Source organism: Lepidochelys kempii, chromosome 1, assembly GCF_965140285.1.
Source record: "Lepidochelys kempii isolate rLepKem1 chromosome 1, rLepKem1.hap1, whole genome shotgun sequence".
Classification (NCBI taxonomy): domain Eukaryota; kingdom Metazoa; phylum Chordata; order Testudines; family Cheloniidae; genus Lepidochelys; species Lepidochelys kempii.
In genome coordinates, this window is record NC_136380.1 from 57,951,564 (window position 1) to 57,974,816 (window position 23,253).

At 42.9% G+C, this 23,253-nt stretch overlaps 1 protein-coding gene across 4 annotated transcripts in view; it reads left to right on the plus strand.

Moving 5' to 3' along the window:
• KPNA3 (karyopherin subunit alpha 3) overlaps window positions 1-23,253 on the plus strand; it is a 79,653-nt gene that overhangs the window by 12,979 nt on the left and 43,421 nt on the right. For all 4 annotated transcript variants that reach the window (XM_073343566.1, XM_073343537.1, XM_073343548.1 and 1 more), the window contains one exon: window positions 7,009-7,053. In XM_073343566.1, the coding sequence (XP_073199667.1) occupies window positions 7,009-7,053 (45 nt within the window). The remainder of the gene's footprint in view (window positions 1-7,008; window positions 7,054-23,253) is intronic.

A 23,253-nucleotide genomic window follows, 5' to 3' on the forward strand; every position in this document is an offset into this window, starting at 1 on the left:
GGCCTGTCCTGGAGTGGCTTTCTCAATCTTTCTTTACTTCAGCAGGTGGGTATTGTAGTTTTTAAGAACACTTGATAGAGATCTTGTAGGTGTTCCTCTCTGTCTGAGGGATTGGAGCAAATGCAGTTGTCCCTTAGAGCTTGGCTGTAGACAATGGATTGTGTGATACAGTCTGGATGAAAGCTGGAAGCATGTCGATAAGTATAGCAGTCAGTAGGTTTCCAGTATAGGATGGTTGTGAGGTGCTCAGATACTACGGTTCCGAGTGTCATAAGAACCTAGATACCTAGTGTAGGATTGCTAGGTGGCCTCTGAAGGCCTAGTCTCAATACAGTTAGGGCTTGTCTACATTACCACATGGGGTCAGTCTGAGATGTGCAACTTCAGCTACTTGAATAGTATAGCTGAAGTTGATGTATGTAGTATCTTCACTACAGTAAGTCAACAGCTGACGCAGTCCCATCAGCTCTGCTTGTGCTCCTTGGTCCCGTGGAGTACCGGAGTCAATGGGAGAGCGCTCGGCAGTCGATTTAGTGTGTCTATACTAGACTAGCTGCTGGATTGATTGCTGCCCGCCGATCCTGCGGGTAGTGTAGACAAGCCCTTACATTAGATAAAAAAATCTGTGGCCAGAATTTGGTCTAATAATCTTTATTACTGGAGACCCATGAGATGGAAAGAATACACCTTGACTGATGGAGCCTAGGATGAGTCAGTGGGGCTGGCAGTTAAAAAAACAAACAAACAAACAAAAAAACACAAAAAAAAAACATCCGTTTAGTAGCAAATTGAAGGAATTGAATCTAGAAATCCAGTGAGACAATGAATATGGAATCCTGTAATAACTCTTCTAGTCACTCTTAGAATAGACCCACCCTTTAAATTCTGCAGAGAACACTGGCCAGAAACACTTTGGAGGGCACAGAAATTCCTTACCCATGCATTTCCCACATGAGTCTGTCAGGGTATGGTACTTTCTGTTTGACACATAATTTTTACTCATTTACTCTTAGTAATTATATGAAGTAGTATATTAACACTTTTAAGAGTGAATATTAAAATATAAATGTTTATACAATAAGCATTTAGATTTGTTACCTAAAGACAAACTTCAAGACATACACCACTGACAGAAGATGGGCAGTGTGGACGTGAACATCTGCAGTAAGTACTGCAGTGGCTGTAAGTTGACCTAACATAGGTTGACTTAATTTTATAGTGCAAATATGACTTTAGACTCCTAAGTCTCTTGTACTTTTGAACATATAATTGTAAGTATCCAACCCATCCCCCTTCTGCTTCAAAATCCACAATATAACCAACCAACCCATAGCACCATATTCACTTCCCATCCTAACTTTACCAACCAAGCACCTGAATCTGGCTCCTGCTCTGCTACTGTGGCATCAGAAAAGAGATTGAGTTTTAAGCATTGCTTATTCTCTAGGTGTTCCAGTTAGTTAGTGATGGGGCAGGCTGGGCTGGCACAATGGTTACCATAGTCTCCAATTCTGTTTATATTGCTGTGATTGGGAGTCTTTCATTACAGTACATTTAAAGTGTAGAATTCTAACCTAAGACTACACCTTGGCTCTGTATAATCTTGATCCTCATTGTAAATGATTGAAAAAAATTGTAGTTAAAATGGAAACAAATTTTAGTTACTGCCAAATTAAACTTGATTTTATGGACAGAATTTAAATTTGATATTGAGCCCCCTTTCTGTGCCCAAAAAATGCAATTTTAATTTATTAAAAAAAAATCTTGAATCATTACATCTCTTCTCTCTCAGGATGACAAATGAGGTAATATCTGAAGAAACAGTTGGTGACTACTTTAGATACACTTAAAAAGCAAAATTTGTACTGTAGCCAAAGTGGAGGCAAGTGTATGTTCCAGGGGCCTAGAATTCCTATTCTGTAGTCCCTTAAGAATAATCTTGTATGATTTAGTAAAGTCCATATGTAGGATAATCTAAAATGGATTTTTAATATGAATTTTAAATATTTTGTGTACAGCAGTGGCACAAAAAACTTTCTGAATTTGATTCTACACTTAACTATGGTACACAGCACCAGGAATAGTTATCCCACACCAGTTTTAAATGGTGTTTGTAACAGGTTCAAATAGCTGTCCAAACAGTTTGGCTGGTCAGTATGGATGGGGTCAAGCTTTTTGTATACAAAGTTGTTGGTTTTTGGGGGGGGGGGGGGGAAAGGGTTGTTGAGTTCTTTATTCTGTGCCAGGACATTGTTTCTAAACTTGATTCAGTCCTATCTTGAGTGACATACATATTCTATACTACAAACTAGCATCTTCATTTTTAGATTTTTCTTGTCATAATTTCTTCTCTAAAAATCTTAATACAGAATATACCTCTTTTGCATAATGCAAGTTTAAAAAATAAATCTTGGCGTATAGGCTACCATTTCACAAATTGTAAATGTGTGTTTTTGCTGCAGAATGTCTTAAATTTAATATTTAGGTAAAGGAATAAGCATAATCTCTTCAATCTATAGAATTCAAGTTTAAAGATTCAATAAATCTTAATTCCTATCCAAAACTTCAAAGCAATTTGTTTTCTATGTAGGCCAAGTTCATGACAAATTTGCTTCTGTGGATCTAATGTTGTGAAATAGGAAATGCTGGTGTTGGCGACATGGATTTAAAACTGGTTTGACCTGAACAGGTTATTTCAGAGTAGGATTATTAGAGCTGACATTTGGTCTCAGCATTCATTCTAGGGGCATCCTTTTCCCCACAAACCTCTGGCCAGGGTTTTGCTGATAGAAAACATTTATATAGGGTTGCTTGGGCTGTTAAATCAACCTATGTTAATTGCTGATATTTTTTTAATCTCGGGATTAATTGCAATTTTTTTAAACTGTCTGCCTTAACACAAATATATTTATAGTGCAATCAGGAAGGTATAAGGGGTTCACATGGAGATCTTCACATACAGTACTGATAAATCCAGTGCGACTTTTCAGTGAAGCTTTTGTTCTATATGATGGAACTTTGTCTAAACAAAATTAGAGTGGAAATGGTAAGGAAAGACTCTTGTCATGCATGCTTCATGTCAGATTTTAAAGAATATCTAGAGATTGATTCCTGTCCTCAAATAATAATAATAAAAAAAAAAAAACCCCTAACCCATTTTAAGTGTAGGCACACCAGATTTTTGTTTATCTCCGTGTCTTCTTTCATTAAAGTTTCTTATCTTGCTGAAGAAAATGCTAAAGAAATAACTTAAGCAATGTTTATTTCAAATTTCAACCTCTACTTTTAAAACTGCCTATTTCAGAGCTTGGCACCTCCCTGTTGAAAAGTTTTCATATTAAATCTTAACATTTTTATAGGTAATTTGTCCATTATAGATACTGAATCGGAAGAGGAAATCTTATTTCTTAGTAGTGATATAAAATGTCATATGGACTTAACTGCCAATTAAGTGCCAGATCATTTAGGATGTCCTCGATGTGTTGTAACATTACTGCTAACTTAAATGAGCACTGTTGTGCCATAATAACACTCGGTGAATAGTTTTTTGCCTCGCTGTACCTCAGGTGAGCAACTGTAGTATGATGCATAAGTACACGATACCTTGTGCAGTGTGGTCAATTTAGAGACTCTGGGGGATATAACTTTGTTTGGATCACTGTTGCTATGCTGAATTTCCATCTCAGAAGGCATAGGATCTAATTACTTTGCACTTTCATACATTTTTAACTTGTCTTGGCAGTGGCTCTGATATAAAATAGAACTATAACCTACTAATGAGTAGGAGAAAATTAGTTGTAAAATAGATTGTGGCTCATTTTTCAACTCAATCAGTAATTTTTGGGAAATTTGAAAATTTCAGTATCTGTTACAGGAGTACTTGGTCCCTAAGTTTCTAGTGTGACAGTGTATGCATCCTTGAACTCCTCTGATTGGGATGAGAAAAATGTTTTGAGAAAGTTTATGGCAGATATAGAACAAGTGTGTATCATACTGCTGCCAAACTGACAGTGCCTCTGCTTCTAATTTGTAGGTGTAGTGCCAGAAGTATGGTATTCAGACCATGGTACTATCATGATTCTAGCACTGAGCAGGAAGATCATATTAGTACTTTGAAAATAGTTACTTTCTTTATTTTTATGTGCCATTTCAAATTTATCCTGAATCTAGGACTTTTTAGAAAGCTCCTATTAACCCATTGAGTATTTTCAGGTTTCAGAGTAACAGCCGTGTTAGTCTGTATTCGCAAAAAGAAAAGGAGTACTTGTGGCACCTTAGAGACTAACCAATTTATTAGAGCATAAGCTTTCGTGAGCTACAGCTCACTTCATCAGATGCATATCGTGGAAACTGCAGCAGACTTTATATATACACAGAGAATATGAAACAATACCTCCTCCCACCCCACTGTCCTGCTGGTAATAGCTTATCTAAAGTGATCATCAGGTGGGCCATTTCCAGCACAAATCCAGGTTTTCTCACCCTCCACCCCCCCCACACAAATTCACTCTCCAGCAAGCATAGATAAAAGTTTTGTACAGATGTCCCCTTAAATAGTGTCCTGGGACAAAAATAGACAAAACAGGAATTAGCCATACTGCTTTTAAAATCTGTTCAGAGGAATAAACTGCGGACTTTTTCATTGACCTGTAGTCTAATATTTATATTTAAATTATACACGGAGAGATCCAGGTTAGTTCAGTTACAAATAAGTATGCCATTGATATGCATTTGTCACATTGTGTATTTTTTTAAACTGTCAATTATTAAATTAGCTTAAATTTTTGTGACGAGCACTACATATGTTTGTACAATCAGATCTCCTGGGTACTTACCAAAGATACAACTAGTAATTCATTAAGTAAGCATGCATATATATTTAAATATTAAATCACATTCTTCATTTAATACACTAAGGCACAGTAAAGGGAAGACTTATTGAAAAAATACATTGTATAACAAATTTATATTGTATATCCAGTTGTGCAATATGAGGAAAATATTTCAAATGCCATATTTTACATTTGTTTTTATAGTAAATACTGTATGTTTAAAAGAAGCAATATATCACTGTGGTGGTGAACGGAGGACTTCCAGCTCTTTGGAAAGGTTATCACAAATGATCTACCTTAAATGTGAAGTGTGTTTTGCATTTTAACTTTTTAAACAGTGCAAGCCTCTTTCAAGGCTTTGCATAGTTTATTTCAAGAACGGTTATAACTTCTTGGAGTAGACTTCAAAATTTTGATGTAACTAGACATTTTAGAGACTGTCCAATGGCTAGACTTCTGTTTTGGTTTCTTATGACATGCCTATCACAGTTAACTTCACAGACTCCTGGTTTAGACTTTTAAGGTTTTCCTTCTTCTGTGGTCAGTACTATGTTCGCTTTATAAAAATAAATAAATAAAATGTAGTGAGTAACTAATATTTAGGTGTAAATATCTATACAAGATTCTAGGTCTCAACACACAATTAGTAGTACAACAGAATTCCTGTATCATTAAAATAATTCAGATAGGAACTCAAACAAAAAAAATCCTTTCCACACAGTCTATTTAAAAAAAAAAAATCTTACAGCGTGCTTGGAAGGTCACTAAATTCAGGCTATTTTTAATAAAAACAGTGCGTTGGGGCAGGGTGAAGAGCAAGTTCGAGTCCTGGCATTCTCCTAGAGATTGCCTTGCCAGTAGCCACCTCTTTTCATTTTAAAAAAAAAAGGGGGGGTGGATTCCAACTCTGGCCACCTCAGCCATAGCAGTATAGCACAGGGAGAAGGGCAGTACCTCAGTTAGAGAACATGCATTGTTTGTGGGAAGCGAGGTCAAAGTGCACTTCATGCTGAATCAGAAAATGTTGAGGTTCATGGTTGTTTAGTTATGGTTGGGGTGATGTCATTAGTATTGGGCAAGTCTGTTTAAAAAAAAAAAAGCCTTGTCTTTCTGTGCACATGGCCTTCATTCACTGTAGATAATTGTTATATGGATCCCAGTGGCTGAGGCCTCCAAGGATGCGGTGGAGTTTTAGATGTGGTGGGCAGACCATTTTGATCCTTGAAGATAAAGATCAAGAATTTATAGGTGATGTGGTTGCCGATAGAAAATGGAATGAGCAAAATACAGGGACTTTGTGCTCTTGGTTACCATGTGGCTGAGGAGGTACTCTGCTGTGTTCTGCACCAGTTGCTGTTTTTCAGAGTTGATGTTTTCAGATCCAAGTACATAGTATTTCTGTAAATGAATTAGAGGGTGCAAGAGGCAATATGATAATCAATGATGGGATGCAATCTCTAAGCCAGCTGGAATAGTAGAGTGTTTCTCAGAGATGTTGCTATGAGAGCCCAGTGTCAGGGAGGAGTCTAAAAGGACCCACAGATTGCAGTCTGTCTGTACATTTATGTACGTACATCCTCCACGGGCACTGTGGTAAGCTCTTCAAAGTGCTTCCTTGTACCTACACACATAACCTCAGTCTTAAGTGGGTTAAGCATCAGCCAGCTTTTCTTGTCTATGTGCTGATCTCAGGCAGATATTGGGATAACTTGGTTACAGATGCTGTAAGTTGTGAAGGACAGATAACCATACACAGGTAAAACAGCTAACATTTGAACTCTAGTCAACTTTTTTCCTGGTGGTTACATCTAAATATTTATAAGACCAAAGAGAACTGAGCCTTGTGGCACTTCACAAGGGAGTACTATATTAAACTATTCAAAAAGCTTTCTATCCTTCAGTGTACTTGTTTTCTGCATTCATAATGAAGCTTTTTACCATATTTGTGGGGTATTTTATTTTTTTCTTTAACCCTGTGGTTCCCAAGATCTGTGCTGGGAAAGATTCCAAAATTGATTACATTTTGTTTATAATTGAAGTGCTTTACACTAAGCCCTCTTCTGTTGTAGCTTTCTGTGAGTAGCTTCATTTTAAGTAGCTTAGGAGAACACTGTTTACAAATCTGTGTACACTGTTTTTCTTCATATATAATCTTGATTTTTTTTTTGCTTTGCAGACAATGCGAAGACACAGAAATGAAGTAACAATTGAACTGCGGAAGGTAATTTGATCTGCTTTTGCTTATTAGCTGGAAATTGTCATAATTTTGACATTCATCTATTACTATTGTTTCTACTACAAGCCTCTGTTCAAGGCCCCATGTCCTACAGAGAATATTAGGCTTAAATTGTCTTATGGATTCTAGAAGTATGAAGTATTTCTTCACTTCCCCACTCCCTCCTAGTTGTCTTGCCCCCATTGCCTACTTTTAGCTCAGCTCAGCTTAGCTTAGTCAACTTATAGCCATTGCTGTGTGCATTTAATGTGGCATAAAATTCAGTTTAGTATTTCTGCCACCAAATTTTCAATGTACCTTTTGTATTGCAAAGCATTAGAGAAGCTGTCAAGAAGCTGTAAGCTTGAAACTTTGGAATGGAGCAGTTCTGGCACTTCAGAAGGTGTGGGAGGTCTTGTTTTTGGCTCTCAAGCCTGATCTGCAGTACTTAATTAGGTTGACATAAGTTGCCTTGCATCAACCTATTTGTGCATGTGCCTACACTCAAATTTATCTCCAGGTGATGTAAGCACCCTGTCACACCGATACAGTCTATATACCCACCTCCCCAAATGGTGTGGAGCCATGATTGGTCTATTGAGGTCAATGCAGTGCAAGCATAGACACTGACCTGTGTCAACCCTAACTGTCCTCCACCATCAGTCCCACAATGCCCCATTCCCTGCAACAAGTGACTACTCTGGCCACAACTGTAGACTTTCTCAGGAGTCAGAAAGCCACCGTACCCCCTCCCACCCATGCCATTTAAACTCCCCCATGTGTTTTTGTTTTTTAAATGCCATTTTCTGATTGCATACTTTGGCAAGCACACCTAGCAGCTCACCCTTGTGTGCAACTGCCCAACTGACTGTGGTGGGTCCATTCACTAGATGTGGTGCTGCCTGCAGTAGACAGGAGGTATTGGATCTTCTGCCTGTGGGAAGAAGAGGTTTCAAGCACAGCTATAGATCAGTTGTAGAAACATGGACATCTATGAACAGATTGTACATGGGATGCCACCCAACGGGTATAATGGGAATCTGCAACTATGCAGCATGAAAGCAAAGAAACTTCAGTAGGGAGATCACAAGGCCAACAATAAATGAGGTGGTGCCCTTTACAACAAGCTGCATACCATTCTTGTTGGAGACAAGTCAGCCCTGGGGCCAGTATTCTAGGCAGTAAAGCCAGCATAGAGGCCTGTACGTATCAGTGAGGCTCATTCAGAGCCCAAATATCTCTAAATGTGAAGAGAAGTCTGAGGAGGAAACTAAATGTCACTCCTCAAAAGACAGCATAAGGCCTTCTCTACACTACAGAGTTTTGTCAACACACGTTAAGCAGACAATAAAAAACTGGGATAATTAATCACTTGTACATGTTCACACTAAGCTCCTTTTGTCAGCAGAGTGCGTACACTCTTGGTGCTCTAGCATTGACAGTGAGAGCAGTGCACTGTAGGTAGCTATCCCACTATGCTACTCGCCACCTTCTAAAGCTAGGAGTTGTGGGAAGGCAGAATGGATCTCAGTGCATCATGGGTTTGGGTTCAATGTCCCATGCAGTTCTTTGTCCCAACATTCCAGGGACTTCCAACTGCATTTCATGGAATTTTTCAGTGGCCCCTCTTACGTGCCTGCCATCTCAGTCTGAAAGGATGGATCCTCCACTGCTCTCTACTGTTCTGAACACGTCGCAGACGGTCATGCAGTATATCATGAGCACCCAGTCTGAACAGGAATCAGAGTTGCCTGACCTGCTATGTGCCATGGAAAGAAACACCAGATTACTTTTGTCCTTCATGAAGCAGCTGAATACTGTGGACTCTCACGTTTGGGCTCAGGAAACAAGCATTGAGTGGTGGGATCGCATCATTATGCAGGTCTGGGGTAACAAGCAGTGGTTGCAGAACTTTCGGGTGTGGAAAGCCACCTTTCTAACTGGCAGAGCAATAGATGGCACACTTATTCCAGTTTGGCCCTGGACCATCCTGCAATGGAATACATCAATAAAGGGGGTACTCTGTTTTATTGCTGGTTCTTGAGGATCAGCATGGGCGTTTCACTGACAACATGGGGTGGTCCAGGAACATGCATGACACAAGTATCTTCAGGAACACTGGCCTGTATAGAAAGCTCCAAGCAGCAACTTTCTTTCCTGACCAGAAGATTCCAGTTGGAGATGTTGAAATGTCCATAGTGATCCTGAGAGACCCAGGGTACTCCTTACTCCCATGGCTCATGAAGCCTCACATGGGAAACCTGGACAGCAGCAAGGAGCACTTCAGCCACAGGCTGAGCAGGTGCAGAATGACCATGGCATGTGCCTTTGGCAGATTAAAGGCAGCGCCAGTGTGCTTTTATGGCAGATTAGTCCTAAGTGAGAGAACATTCCCATGGTCATAGGAGCCTGCTGCACACACCATAATATTTGTGAGGCTAGGGGTGAAAAGTTTTTCCCTCAGGGTGGAGTGCGAAGGTGGATTGCCTGGCTGCTGAATTTGAGCAGCCAGATACCAGGGCTATTAGAGGGTCACAAGCGGAAGCTATTCAAATTGGGGAGGCTTTGAGGCGACATCTTGATACTGAGCCCCAGTAATGTCATGTCATACAGCACTCTTGTCATGTTTTGTTAACTTGCTGTCTTGCATGAAAATTGTGGTGATTCATGACCAGGATTTTTAGTCAACAAATGATCAAACTGCCACTGTGTATTACTAATAGCAGCAACCACCATGTGTAGGAGATTCTGAAAGATAACCAATCTTTATTAGAGTTTGTTTTTATTAAATGCCAATTAACACACACACGAGACTTGGTGGGAAGGGTGATGGCAGTGTTGTATCTCATAACTGTGTAAGTCAAGCTGTCATTTTGGAAGCTGTCCAAAGGAGTGGAGTGAATGGAGTATAGAGACATTCCAGGAAGTTGCAAGGAATGTTTGGGAGGAGTTTGGGGCAGGCATGGAAAGCAGTTCTAGATCAGCTGCAGGAGGGGGACAAGCACATGTGTTCTATGTGGGACATGATTAAGGTTTTCAACATCTGTTTGCTCCTCATCACTTTTGTCATCCACTGCTGACCCTTAATGCACTCCTCATGCTCCTTTCTGTCCTTCAGGGTCTTTTTCCACGTAGTGTTCTTTTTTTTTTTTTGGCCTCCAGGTATTGTAGCATCTCTCTGAACATGTCCTCCTTGCTCCATCTTGGTCGCTTCCTTTTATCTGGTGGATGCGCTTGGCTGGAGTGTTGGGGGTTCCCCCTGAAGGTCATATCTGCAGTAGCACAAGAAACAATACGCAGAAGCATGATTGTTAGTTCACACACAGCATTGAATCGCTATAGTGAAATACACCTCTTAACATACCAATCACTTTCTCACTGTCCTTTGGCAAGCAAACATCTCAGCGAATGCTCTGAATATGGCGAGTTCGGCCTGGGCATTCAGGAAGGGCCAAAGGGTCTAGGTGGTTTTTAAGGGGATCTGTGCAGGTGACTAAGGACAATATTATAAATTCTGCCACTGTTTTCCACAGGCGGGGGTGATTGAAGCTGATATCTTACTCCTAAGAGTATGCAAGGGTACATCTCCTTACACATGCAGTTTCAGATCTGGTTCCTATGCTGTTCACCTGTGTGCTGCTTTGGTCCCTGCACAAGTGATTGCTGAGTGGCGTGGGCAAGTTTGCTACAATGGGAGAAGGAATAAAGCGGCTCTGCCAAGGAACTTTCAGCAGAGGATTGGCAAGTACCTGGAGGAACGTTTCCTGGAGATCTCTCTGGAGGTTTCCCATGAAATCTCAGTGTGTATCAACACACTGTTCTGCCACACTGCTTAACTGCACAGGGGAATATGGCGCATGCAGAAACACAGCTAGTCTTGCACATTTCTATCCCTTCACCCATTTCTAGAACATACAGAGCAAAGAACATAGTTACCTCTTATAACCGAGCAGCATCAACACAAAAAATCATTTGCCCAGGACTCTCCTTTCTTGCATCATGCGCACCAGAGATGGACTGCTGGGACTGGCCAGACCCCTCCAGAGTGGAAAAGAGGTCCTGACTCGCCACACCACCAGACTGTGATGTGTGCACCACCTATTCATCTACGACTTCATCCTTGAAGCTGAGTCCAGTGTCCGCTGCCTGCTGCCCCATCAAAGTATCCACTGGGCTTTTGGTGGTGGAGGTGGGGTTGCTGCGAAGGATGGCATCTAGCTCCTTATAGAAGTGGCAAGTCTTTGGCGCAACACCAGAGCGACAGTTTGCCTCCCTTGCCTTCTGGTAAGCCTGCCTCAGCTCTTTTATCTTCATACCACACTGCACAGTGTCCTGTTTGTGGCCCTTATCCAAGAAGCCATGAAAAATCTGCCTGTAGGTATTGAAGTTCCTACAACTGGAGTGAAGCTGGGACTGCACAGCCTCCTCTTCCCATAGTGCCAGCAGATCCAACAACTCAGCTGTGCTCCAAGTGGGCGATTGTTTGCTGCATGGAGTCGTCATAGTCAGCTGGAAGATGTGATGTGAGCTCTCCATGCCGAGCGAACAGGAAGTGGAATTTCAAAAATTCCTGAGCCTTTAAAGGAGCAGGGGCAAATGCCTGTGTACCTGGGTGCAGGGCAGTGGAGTTCAAACTGCTGACCAGAGCAGTCAGGATGGGCATTGTGGGATACCTCCTAGAAGCCATTTATAGCGGCATAACCAACCGCAGTGTCTACGCTGACATTTTGTTAATCTGACTTTGCCACAAAAAGCTCTTGACCTCTTGTAGAGGTGGTTTTATTTTGTCACGAAAGCAGGAGAGTTGTTGGCAGAAGTAGCATTGTAGTGTATACTTCGCCACTGTTTTGTTGACAAACCATGACTTTTTGTCAACAAAACTATGTAGTGTAGGCAAGGTCTAAGTCCTTGACCAGACAGGGAATGAGAGATCCAGTGCCAGCCTTGGTACTGGTATCTGCAGCTGAAGTCAGCAAGGGCCCAAGGTACAATCTGGAGGAATTTCAATCACCTCTAGACATTCACCATGCCAAATAAATGACTGGTACCAATGCCATATTACTCCATAGCACTGCCATTCAAAGAGGAGATACACTCTGCCATCCTTTTTGCCTGCGTTGGACAGAGATCCTCTTTCTGCTTCCATAGTGACCCGAAGGATGTCACTGGGGAGCCCTTATTCAGTCATGTCCCAGAATGGGGCAGGAGTGGCACTGAGGCAGACACCCTGAACCAAGCCAGTATCTATGAGCATGTCACCTTGCTCATGTTGGCCTTACTGGAACTGTCGTCATGCATCCAGGAGCAGATCCCTTTCCTGTGTTTCCAGAAAGGGTAGGAGATCATGTTCCCAATGGCTTTATTGATTAGGCTGCCCACATCAGAACCACGTATCTGCTCCGAAGAGCAAGAAGCAATGAAGGAATTACAGCAACCCTTGTCTTATCTGTGGATGAGACAGTGACACCAGCCCTAGCAATTGTTTACTTTTAAAGCTTTTTAGGACCTCCTGTCTTGCATTGCAGATACCCTGCATATTGCAGCTGTATTTATATACATGAGAAGTCTCTCTCAATTTCTTTGGTATTTTGACAACCATAATGCGAGCCAGAGTTGCCCTCCTTGTTAATGAATGGATCCTGCAACCAGCCTAAGGACTGTAGCAAATATTCCACACACACTTCCGCCCACTTGGAAAAGAGGTAGAGAAGAGATGTCAGGTGCCCCCAAAGGGCTTTGAACACCTTTATGCCTGTCCAAAACCATGGTCCATGGTTGTTTTGGCAAGACAGGAAAAATGTGTGTCCACAAAAGGAACACTGAAGGACAAAGACCCCAGTGAGTTGTAACTTTTAGAGTGCAAGGCATATTCATCAGCCTCTCTCCAGCTTCTGTTGGCAAATTACCAGGGCTTATTTGCCAAGTACAACTTTCTCACCTGGAAGAATGCAAAATCAAACACCAGAACAGGGATGAGATAATGGAATATTAAGGAGGGCGAGATGGTTGTGGGAATGTCACTACTGGCAGCCACTGATACATCTGGTACAGCTGCATAGTCCATGGCTGTCACTATGACACAGACCTCATGGCTCTAGGAACCTGGCACGCTGCACAAGGTACAGGCCACTGTAGAAGACCTGCCTTTCAGGGGAATGGAGCTCTTCAGACAGAAAACAGACTAATTATTCTGCTCCCTTAAGGACTCAAGGTCAACAGTATGGTTCTCGGGGATTTATATTTCAGCCCCCCTATACTAAACATTGCAAGTACCATTCCCAGCAGAGGACACTGTCCTACTCTTGGGGACACTAAACAGAGTATCCTCAAAGGCAGCCCAGGTATTCCAGGGGATGGCCATCTTCCACCTCCTCTGCTAACCTGGCTCCTTCTGAGGCAGCAAATTTGACAGGAGAATTGAGTCTCCCTGGAGCCTGGACCCACCTTCAGGAACCATCTTGCACTCTCGGGGATTGGTGGCCATCATAGCTGACACAACTCCCTACCTGCCCCCTTCCCTGTTCTTTTTCAGGTACCCTTTTCACAAGAGCCTAGCACAAGCAGAAGCGACCTTATTGCTTCATCTAGGAGCCAGAGAAGAGGTACCTACTGAATACAAAGAGGCTTCTGCTCCCATTTCTTATCCTGAAGAAAAAATAAGGGACTTTCTTCTCTTCTAGAGCTGAGAAGACTGAACAAATACATATGCTGCTTCAAGCCAGATTAGGTCATCCTAGCTATGTTGCTTAGGGCATGAAAAGTCCTCACCTCTGAACCATGCAGTTAAGCTGACAACTCCCAGTGTAGACAGTCCTAGGTCAGTGGAAGAAAGCTTTCGTCAACCTAGCTACCCCCTCTTGGGCAGGTGGATTAACTACAGCAATAGGAGAATCTCTCATCACTGTGGTGAGTGTCTGCTTAAACCGCTACAACAGCACAGCTGCAACACTGAAATTGTACCACTATAGCAGTTTAAGTATATACACAGCTTCAGATTCAGGATGGCAACGCTTACCTCATTCATCACATCTCTTCAGGCTCAAGACTGGTTCATGGCTCTCAGCTTACAAGAGATGGCTTCCACATAGCAGTCTATCTAGGTTACAGGCAATACCAAAGATTCACAATGGAGCCTAAATTGTACCGGTATTAGGTACTACCATTGGGGCTTTTCACAGCACTCAGTTATCAAGTGCCTAGTGGTAGCAGGGGTCCATCCTCAGAAGGAAGGCTATTCATATTTATCCTCACCTTGATTGGTTGAGGGCACATCCCAGGAGGAGACAGCTGCAAGCCTGTAATATGCCATTTTTGTTCTTACGTGGGTCTCCTGGTCTAATATGAAAATCCTTCTCTTATCCCATCACAGACAGTAATTCAGAGGAGCCTTGACCATGTCGACAAGCACATACTTGCCTGAACATAGATTCCTGTCAATGCAGTCACTGTTAGAATAGAAACATACATGACTATGACAATGCTGATGCGTATGGAGTTCAGCTGTACGTTAGTATTGCTCGTGGGGGAATTCTGTGCCACTTTGCATGCACAGAATTTGTCCCCCGCAGAAAAATCTCTTTCTGACAGGGAAGCAAAGGGAAGCCAAAAGAGCGGTCATGCAATCCTCCCAAGCAGTATGTTTTGGGTGCCCAGGACAGCTGGCAGAGAGGTAAATCACTGTGGGGCAGGGGATGGGACTGGGGAAGACCCAGCTGGTGGCTTCTACCCTGCACCTGGCTCAGGTGCTAGTCCCACCTGGGCTGGGGAAGATGGGACTACTTCCCCCATGGCATCAGCAGCCATGTCAGACCCACTCCCAGATTTCTCCTTTGGCTCTGCAAACTCCCTTACCCCCCACGCTTCATGCACCTCTCTGCTCAGTTGCAGGGGGAGGGATCATTGTACAGGGAGCTGCTCCCCCATCCGCCCAACCCCTATGCAACCCTCATACCTAGGGCCTCGTGCCTAGCTTCACCACCCCCTGCACCCAGAACCTCTCCCCCAATGAGCTACAATCCCCCTGAACCAGGACTACCCTGATGAGGCACCTGGATCCCCACACCCTCCCCCCGAGCCCCACTACTCCAGTGTCTGAACCCCCTCACTGTTTCCCCCACAGCCAGACGCCCTGCTGAGCCCAACCATCTTCACCTTGCCCCTGCTGCAGCATCCCATTACCGCTGCACCCAGAATCCCCCACTGAGCTGCCCATAACCAGGTTGTCCCACGCACAACCCTCTCAACCCACACCTGGATCCTCCTACACTAAGTCTCTCCACACTTGGATTCTTCCTTGTTGCACCTGCCAGCCAACACCTGATGCACTTGGCATGGAGGGGCAAGGCCCTGGGGTGTGTCTGGGGCAGGCCAGTTCCTTGTGCTGTGTCAGGGTTGGGTGCAGCCTCACCGCTGAATCTGTGCCCGGGGGGCGGGGGCGGCTGCACAGAGGTGGGAAATCAGTGGCCTGTACTCCCCAATGCCATGCTGGAGCTTCCGCATTTATTTGACAAATAAAATGTGCAGAATTTTAAAATATTGTACACAGTTTTTTTGGGGGTGCAGAATGCCCTCAGGAATGTAGTACATACATGATGCTGCCTGCCAGATTTAACCTACAGTTACACCCACTCTGGCTCAGATTGATCTATTCCCCAGCAAAACACCAGACAAGTAAAAATGCCATGGTTCTGCCTCATGTCATCGCAGAGCTGAGATCACAATCCTAGCAATGTAGGTCTGAAAAGGGACCTCAAGGTCATTTAGTTCATCCACCTTCCCCTCTCCCCATCAAAGCAGAACCAAATATATAGTCTTGCAGCATAATGTAGTAAAATCTTATTCTGTGGGCAAGTTAGTGATAGAAAGGTAGGAGAGGTGTCATTTGATTTGTAAAAATCTGCAGAATCATAATTTCACTGCTGTTATCCTCTGTGGCATGGTATGGGGGCTTGCTGCCCCTCTGGCTCTCAACTCCAAGTCCTCCAATTGATGAAAATTTTGATAATTGTCATTAGAAATGGGACAAGTTGGGTATCATTCAAAAGCCCTTCCTCCCACAAATACAATGGTACCAAACATAACATCTAGAATAGTTGTATAGATATACATTTGAGAAAAAGTTTAAAAAACAACATTTTAAATGATACTTTAACACAGAGATCTATTGCTTACATAAAGAAAATATTTACCTTCAATAAGCCTAGGGAAGCTAGTCTTGACAGGTACGACTAAAAACATTTGTTAATGTAATCAGTGTCATCGCTGTCTAAGGCAGCACTGCCAAACATGTTATCACGTGGATCCTTGTCCACACATCTCCAGATGAGGCTAGCTGCTAGCCAAACACTGCAGGGAGGTGAGCATCTAGTCTTTGCACCTGAACATTTGATTAGCTGAAAGATTGATTTGGGAGCACATGATCTTTCACACACAACTGGTGTGATCAGTCTATTCTTCATGATCCATCCATGCTTGATAGGGGAGGATGGTTTTGATCTTTCCATTGCCTGAGGATTTGCCCTTTTTTATAGCAGGTATAAATGCAGCCCTTATCAGTGGGAATTTTCCTCCATTTGTCTGCTTTGTGGAAAACATCCACCAGTGTAGCTCTGCATAATGTCATAATTTTGGTCTTTAAATGGTAAACTTTGCATACAAACAGCTAATCAATTATGACCTTGTCAATAACTGTCTGTCATTCTGATCACCTTCGGCGTGTGGAGGGTGACTTTGGAGGCTAAATCAAATGTCTTCCAGTAAAATAATTTGGTCTTTCCAACAGTTATTTGTAGTGATATATTACACATATGTAGCACAGTTGTATGTGTTGGAAACCTGCCTTTCACTCAAGCCACTTGCACATGAGGCTTTGCAATAAAATGACAGCCTTGTTCTCTGTTTGAATACTGTCATATTTGCTGGTGAGTAAGTCACCATGACCACTGAAGCACTATTTAAAGTAGTAGTACAGGTCATGTGGGATTATTTTTTCGAGTTTGGCATCAGCTATGGATCCCTGCAACTCCCATGTACTGCAGGACAAAATGCTTTTTCATAAAAATTCAGCAGCTGCAAAGATCCTTCATATTACTGTTGATGTCAGCACTTTCTTTTGATAGCCCCATGTCTTTTGCAGCTTTTAAGGACATGCGTTGTGATTCATTTATGCAGCTAGGATTGCTAAAAAGTACATCTGTATCCTACAGTTCATCTTCAGTAAGTGCTTTAAGAGCCTTTCTACTAAGCATTTGTTCCTCTTCAATCCTGTTCAAAGCACATATTTCTCTTAACTTCTGCCTCAGCCATCACCACTACTTTCCCATCCATTAGAGCCTCTGTAAGGCAATTTATGAACTCCACAGTTTGCAGCAGTAAAATCCGTATTTATTTCTGTTGCTTTTACCTGTTGACATAACACATTAGATATTCTTAGTGTAGCACTCAATATATGTCATATGCTTCGAAATCTTTTGGGTCAATACATCTACCTAATTTTAATTCCATGAAACGTTCTCACTAAGAATGACTGTTTCATACAGTTTCTCATCTGTCTCTTGTTGAAATTGTGCTTAATGGATGCCTTTGGGATTCTGGCTTGCTGCAGAAGAAGCAGCTGTTCGTCTTAAAATGCACGCCATGGGACCTAGTATAAGGCAAGTCTTGCCCATGGCTGGCACTTATGCCAGCATCTTAATTTTTGTTTGTTTGTTTGTTTTTTCCTGATGCTTACTAACCTTGCCAAATTCTGTTTCTGGGACCAATTGTAGCATGTATGGTGCCACAGAGCATTGTGTTTAACCAGTCCCTCCATGGTGATATTCACCAAAGATTCAGCTACTGTTGGTACTAATCTCCCCATTGATGTGTAAAAATGATAAAGACTAAAGTAAAAACCAGGATTTTGTAATAAATTACTTTTGGAGTGTAATTATGGTACATGAAGTATGTTATGTAACTGCATAGCATTTGTAGTGGGATTCCAGTAATTTATGGCTGGATGCTGATGTCTGTCATCTTTATTATGCAAAAAAAGAGTTACAAATCAGTACTGTTGAACCCCTTCTTCTTTGTTTTGCTAATGATGGCAAATCAATTTGAAGTACTCCTTTGATTTGTAGTATACTGTAGCATTAAAAAACTTAATGAAGTATCCTTTTCTGAGCATTAACTGATAACACAGTATTCTCAGTTGAGGGCCAAAATTTAACTTCGTAAGGGCGGCATGTTTGATATGCCCGTGTTAAAGTATAATTAAAACACAACATAATTGTTCTAGATTTGTCATGTTTGCTATCATTGTATTTGTGAGATAAAGGGCTTTTGAATGATACCCAAGTCAAGCCATTTCTGACTGCATTGTATTGTCAAAATTTCCACCAACGGAAGGATCTGGAGCTGTGAGCCAGAAGGGCAGCAAGTCCCTTGAGCCACACCCTGGAGAGTAACACCATTGAAATTTTGATTCTGTGTGTGTTTTTTTTTTTTTTTACAAATCAAATGACAACTCTTTCCTTTCTGTCACTAGCTTGCTCACTGAATTACACGTGCTCCCAGACTACTCGCGATGGGTTTGTCTAACCCAGTGGTTCTCAACCTGCGGGCTGCTTGCAGACCAATCAGCACACAGCTGTGGCTCATGTGACATCCTCAGGGCCGTACAGGTAGTTTATATATTGTGTGGATACGGCCCATATAACACAGAGAAAGCTGCATATGCAGCCCACAATGGTAAAAAGGTTGAGAATCACTGGTCTAACCTGTTCTTAACTTCCAATGGCAGGGATTCCAAAATCTCTCTTGGTTAAACTATCCTAGAATTTAATGTCCTAACTATAAGGGTAGTTTTTCCTAATATTTAACCTAAATCTCCCTTGCTGAAGACTAAGCTGATTGCTGCTTGTTCTGTCTTCTTTGGATGTAGAGAACAATTGGTCACTATCCCCTTTGTAATAGACCTTAACATACTTGAAAGCTGTTATCAGGTCCCCTCTGTCTTCTCTTCTCAAGACTAAACATGCCCAGTTTTTTAATCTTTCCTCATAGGTCATGTTTTCTAAAGCTGTTATAATTTTTTGTTCTCATCTGGACTCTACCCACTTTGTCCACATCTTAAATTGTGGTGTCAAGAACTGGACACAGAATTCCACCTGAGGCCTCATCAGTCCCAAGTAGAGTGGAACATTTACTACTTCTTGGGAGTTGGTCCCTAAATGTATTCCAGTTTAATGGGACTAAAATGGGAGGCCCAGATAATCTCCACCAAAGAATATTAAAGGAACTGGCACGTGAAATTGCAAGCCTAGCAGCAGGGATTTTTAATGAATCTGTAAACTCGGGGGGTTCTACCCTGTGACTGAAGAATTGCTAATATAGTTCCTATTTTTAAGAAAGGAGAAAAAAGTATTCTGGGAAAGTACCAGCCTGATAGTTTGACCTCCATGTAGAACTTGCAAGAGTTGAGAAGGAAAAACTATAAGGGGCACCAATAGTCGAATCTTTAATTAGTTTTGCTGCCACTTATCACAGTTTGTAATACAGACCTTCCTCCTGCTGCATCCACAGCTGATGCTTGAATCAGGGTGCAGTGTGCCATAAATGTGTGGCTAGATCACCAAGTTGCAGCTTTGCAAATGTCCTGAAATGGGACACCCAATAAAGATGCTGTAGAGGCTGCTTGCATTCGCATGGAGCACACTGTAACAGCCCTGGGAGGGGTAAGTTTTGCTATTTTACTGCATTCCAATATGCATCCCAAGACCCACTTAGTAATTCCCTGTGAGGGTATAGCTTAGCCCTTTGCTCTTTCTGCTATGGATGCAAAGAGCATCAGAGACTTCCTTATGGTCTTGGTTCTTCGCAGGTAGAACTCCAGGTCACATCTGAGGTCAAGGAAGTGTAGTTTCTTGTTCTCAGGGCAGGCATGGGGTTTCAGAAAAGACACAGGTAAATGAATTGACTGGTTGATACGGAATTCAGACAACCTTTAGGAGAAATTTGGGATGTAGCAAGCACTGTTCTTCTCCTTGTAGAATACTGTCCGAGGAGAGTATGCCATCATGGCCGGTAGCTCACTGACCCTTCTGGCCAAAGCAATGGTTACTACGAATGCCACTGTCATGGCGTACATTACCAGAGGTTCAAAGGGCAGGCCTCTGAGAGTTCACAGGATGAGGTTAAGGTCCCAGCAGAGTGTGGGTTTGATAACCAAGGGGAAGGTTCTGATCAAGCCTTTCATAAGCCATACTGTGTTAGGGTACATGAAGATACAGTATCCCTCCACCGGGGAAGGACTTGCAGGCTAGCTAGACTGCTCTGAGCTCCAGCAAATGTATGTGCAGTCTGGCTTCTCATTGTGTCCATGTACCCTGGGCTGTGTGGTGGTCCAGGTGGGCACCCTATCATGTAAGGGAGGCATAAGTCACAATGGTGGCCCTCAGTAGGGGAGGAGTGAAGGGGGTTATTACCAAGACCTTTGATGCATTGGACCACCAGGCAAGAACTTTGGAAGGAAGATAACTCTGGAGTCAATGTGGTCCTGGTCGGCCTGTGGATTGAGTGGAGCCAGGCCTGGAGGCAGAGCCATGCGGCAGTAAGAGGGAACTGGAGTAGTGTTGATCCGCAGCACCCCTTATATCCTCATTCAGGAGCATGAGGGAAAACACTGCATGTGTGAGTCAACAGACACTGCTTGGAGAAAACTTCTGGACTCGAGCACATGGCACGTATAGATTCTCTCAGACTTTAAGGTCAGAATGGGGCCATTGTGATCTAGTGTGACCTCCTGTACGTTGCAGGCCACAGAACCTTACCCACCCACTACTGTAATAGACCCCTAACCTCTGAGTCACTTAGTAAAGTCCTCAAATAATGATTTAAAGACTAAGTTACAGAGAATCCACCATTTATACTAGTTGAAACCTTCAAGTGACCCAGGCCCCATGCTGCAGAGGAAAGCAAACCGAACCCAACCCTCCCTTCCCCTAGGGTCTTTGCTAATCTGACTTGGGGGAAAATTCCTTCCTCACTCCAAATATAGCCACCAGTTAGACCCTGAGCACGTGGGCAAGACCCACCCACCAGCCACCTGGAAAATAATTCTCTGTAGTAACTCAGAGCTCTACCCATCTAGTGTCCCATGCATTATATGCATTTCCTTTGTCTACAAAAAAAAAATCAGTTATCTTTTCAAAGGAGATCAGGCTGGTCTGGCATGATCTATCTTTTGTAAAACCATGTTGTATTTTATCTCAATTACAGTTTACCTCTTTGTCCTTAACTACTTTCTCTTTCAAAATTTCATACACTGACTTCCACAAGATGAGCTACCTGTCAACCAAGTCAACCATGTGTAGAATATACACTTGAAGGAGAAGAGGAGGTTATTTACTCTAACTGGAGGTTCTTAGTCATGCATGGTCCCTATATGTATTCTATTACTCACCCTCTTTTTCCGTCTGCTTTCGGCTTGATTACATTGCAGTAAGAGGAGGAACTGGAGTGGCTGCAACTCACACTACCCCTTTTACTCTTGTTTGCTAGCATGAGGGGAGACAGTGTGTGTGGGTGTGTCAAAGGACACTGCTTGGAGAAAACTTCCAGACTCAGGCACATGGTATCCATGTACACCCACAAGTGCAGATAGGGACCACATCTCTCCAAGAACCTCCTAGTTACAGTAAGTAATCTCCTCTTCCATGTCTTACATACTATGCCCCAAAATAGTAACCTGTTTTTGCAAAGGCATCACATTGTCTCATATTCAATTTGTGGTTCACTATAGCCCCCAGATCCTTTTTCTGCACTAGTACTGCCTAATCATGATAGTGACAGGATCCCAAGAATGTGTGGGGAGGGGTGCAGTTCTCACCCTCCACTGTGAAGACTTCAGTGGTTGGAGAGCCCACATGGACAATGGTCATATGCACATGACTTGGTCCTGAGAAGACTTGGGGCTCCAAGTCATGGTCCTGGAGTGCAGGACCATCAGGCTAGTCTGCATGACTTCCTTCCTGTTCAAAATTCTACAGAGTAGATCATGATGGAAAACCTCTCTGTGATGCACTACATCACCAAGCAGGGGGAGACACGCCTGTCTAACTGTCAGGAGGCCATCAACTCTGGACATGGTGCTAGTGACCTGGGATAACCAGGTAGTTCATCTTGTGGAAGTCAGCAACAAACAAATATGAAGAGATCCTCAGCACACAGTCCGTAGCCAATCACGAGTGGTCCCTATGAAATTCTATGATACAGCCTAGATTTCATCGTAGAGAGGTTCCCATGATAGACCTGTTTGCCACCCAGGACAATGCCAAGTGTCAGTTTGTTACATAGAGGGCATGAGCCTGGGATCATTGCCAGATGCCTTTTTTCTGCAGCAGAGTCCTGAATGCCTTTATGCCTTTCCATCTATATCCCCCGATACTCATGGTAACTTCCAAAATCAAGAAACAAAGCCACTAGTCTTCTCATGGCTCTGTCCTAGTTGAGGCAGTTTTGGCTGACAGACCTGCTGCAGATGTCCATTCAACTGCCGATCCTGCTCCCCGACTGTCATACACTCCTGGCACTTGACAGCCTGGATGTTTGTTGGTTGAGTGCCAGACATAGACTGCTCCAGACATGTCAAGAGATCCTGATACAGAGCAGGAAGACTACCACCAGATAACTCGTTAATCAGAACGGAAGGGCAGCTGATTGGTGCCGGTCAGCAGCACCTGAACCCTGTGCAGGCTTCAGTACTGCAGTCCTCTGACTGCTTGCTGCCTTTGTAATGTTCCAGCCTCTTCAGTCTACTGATTCATCTTGCAGTGAGCTTGGCTTGCCGTCTGCCTGTACAGTTGTTCTGGATTCTCATCTAATGGCATCAAACTTCCTCAAGGCCCTGTTAAATGCTTAGTCACCGGAGAACCTGCAGCTGCCTGGGACATCAGCATCATCCTCTTGACTTATGGGCTGCCCTTCGAGCCCACTTATTAAAGTGTTCCTAACTTATTTTTCCTCTGAAGACCCTTCCTAGCTGTGGTTGTTTTAGCCAGGAGGAAGGGCAACTGCTGAACACTTATGGCTGTGACCCTCCCTTCACGACACTTCATAGGGATAAGGTGGTGCTTAAACCTCACACCAAGTTTATCACAAGGTGGTCTCTGAATCTGATGGAATTCCATCAACTTGCCTGTTTTCTTCCTGAAATCCAGCTCTTGGTCG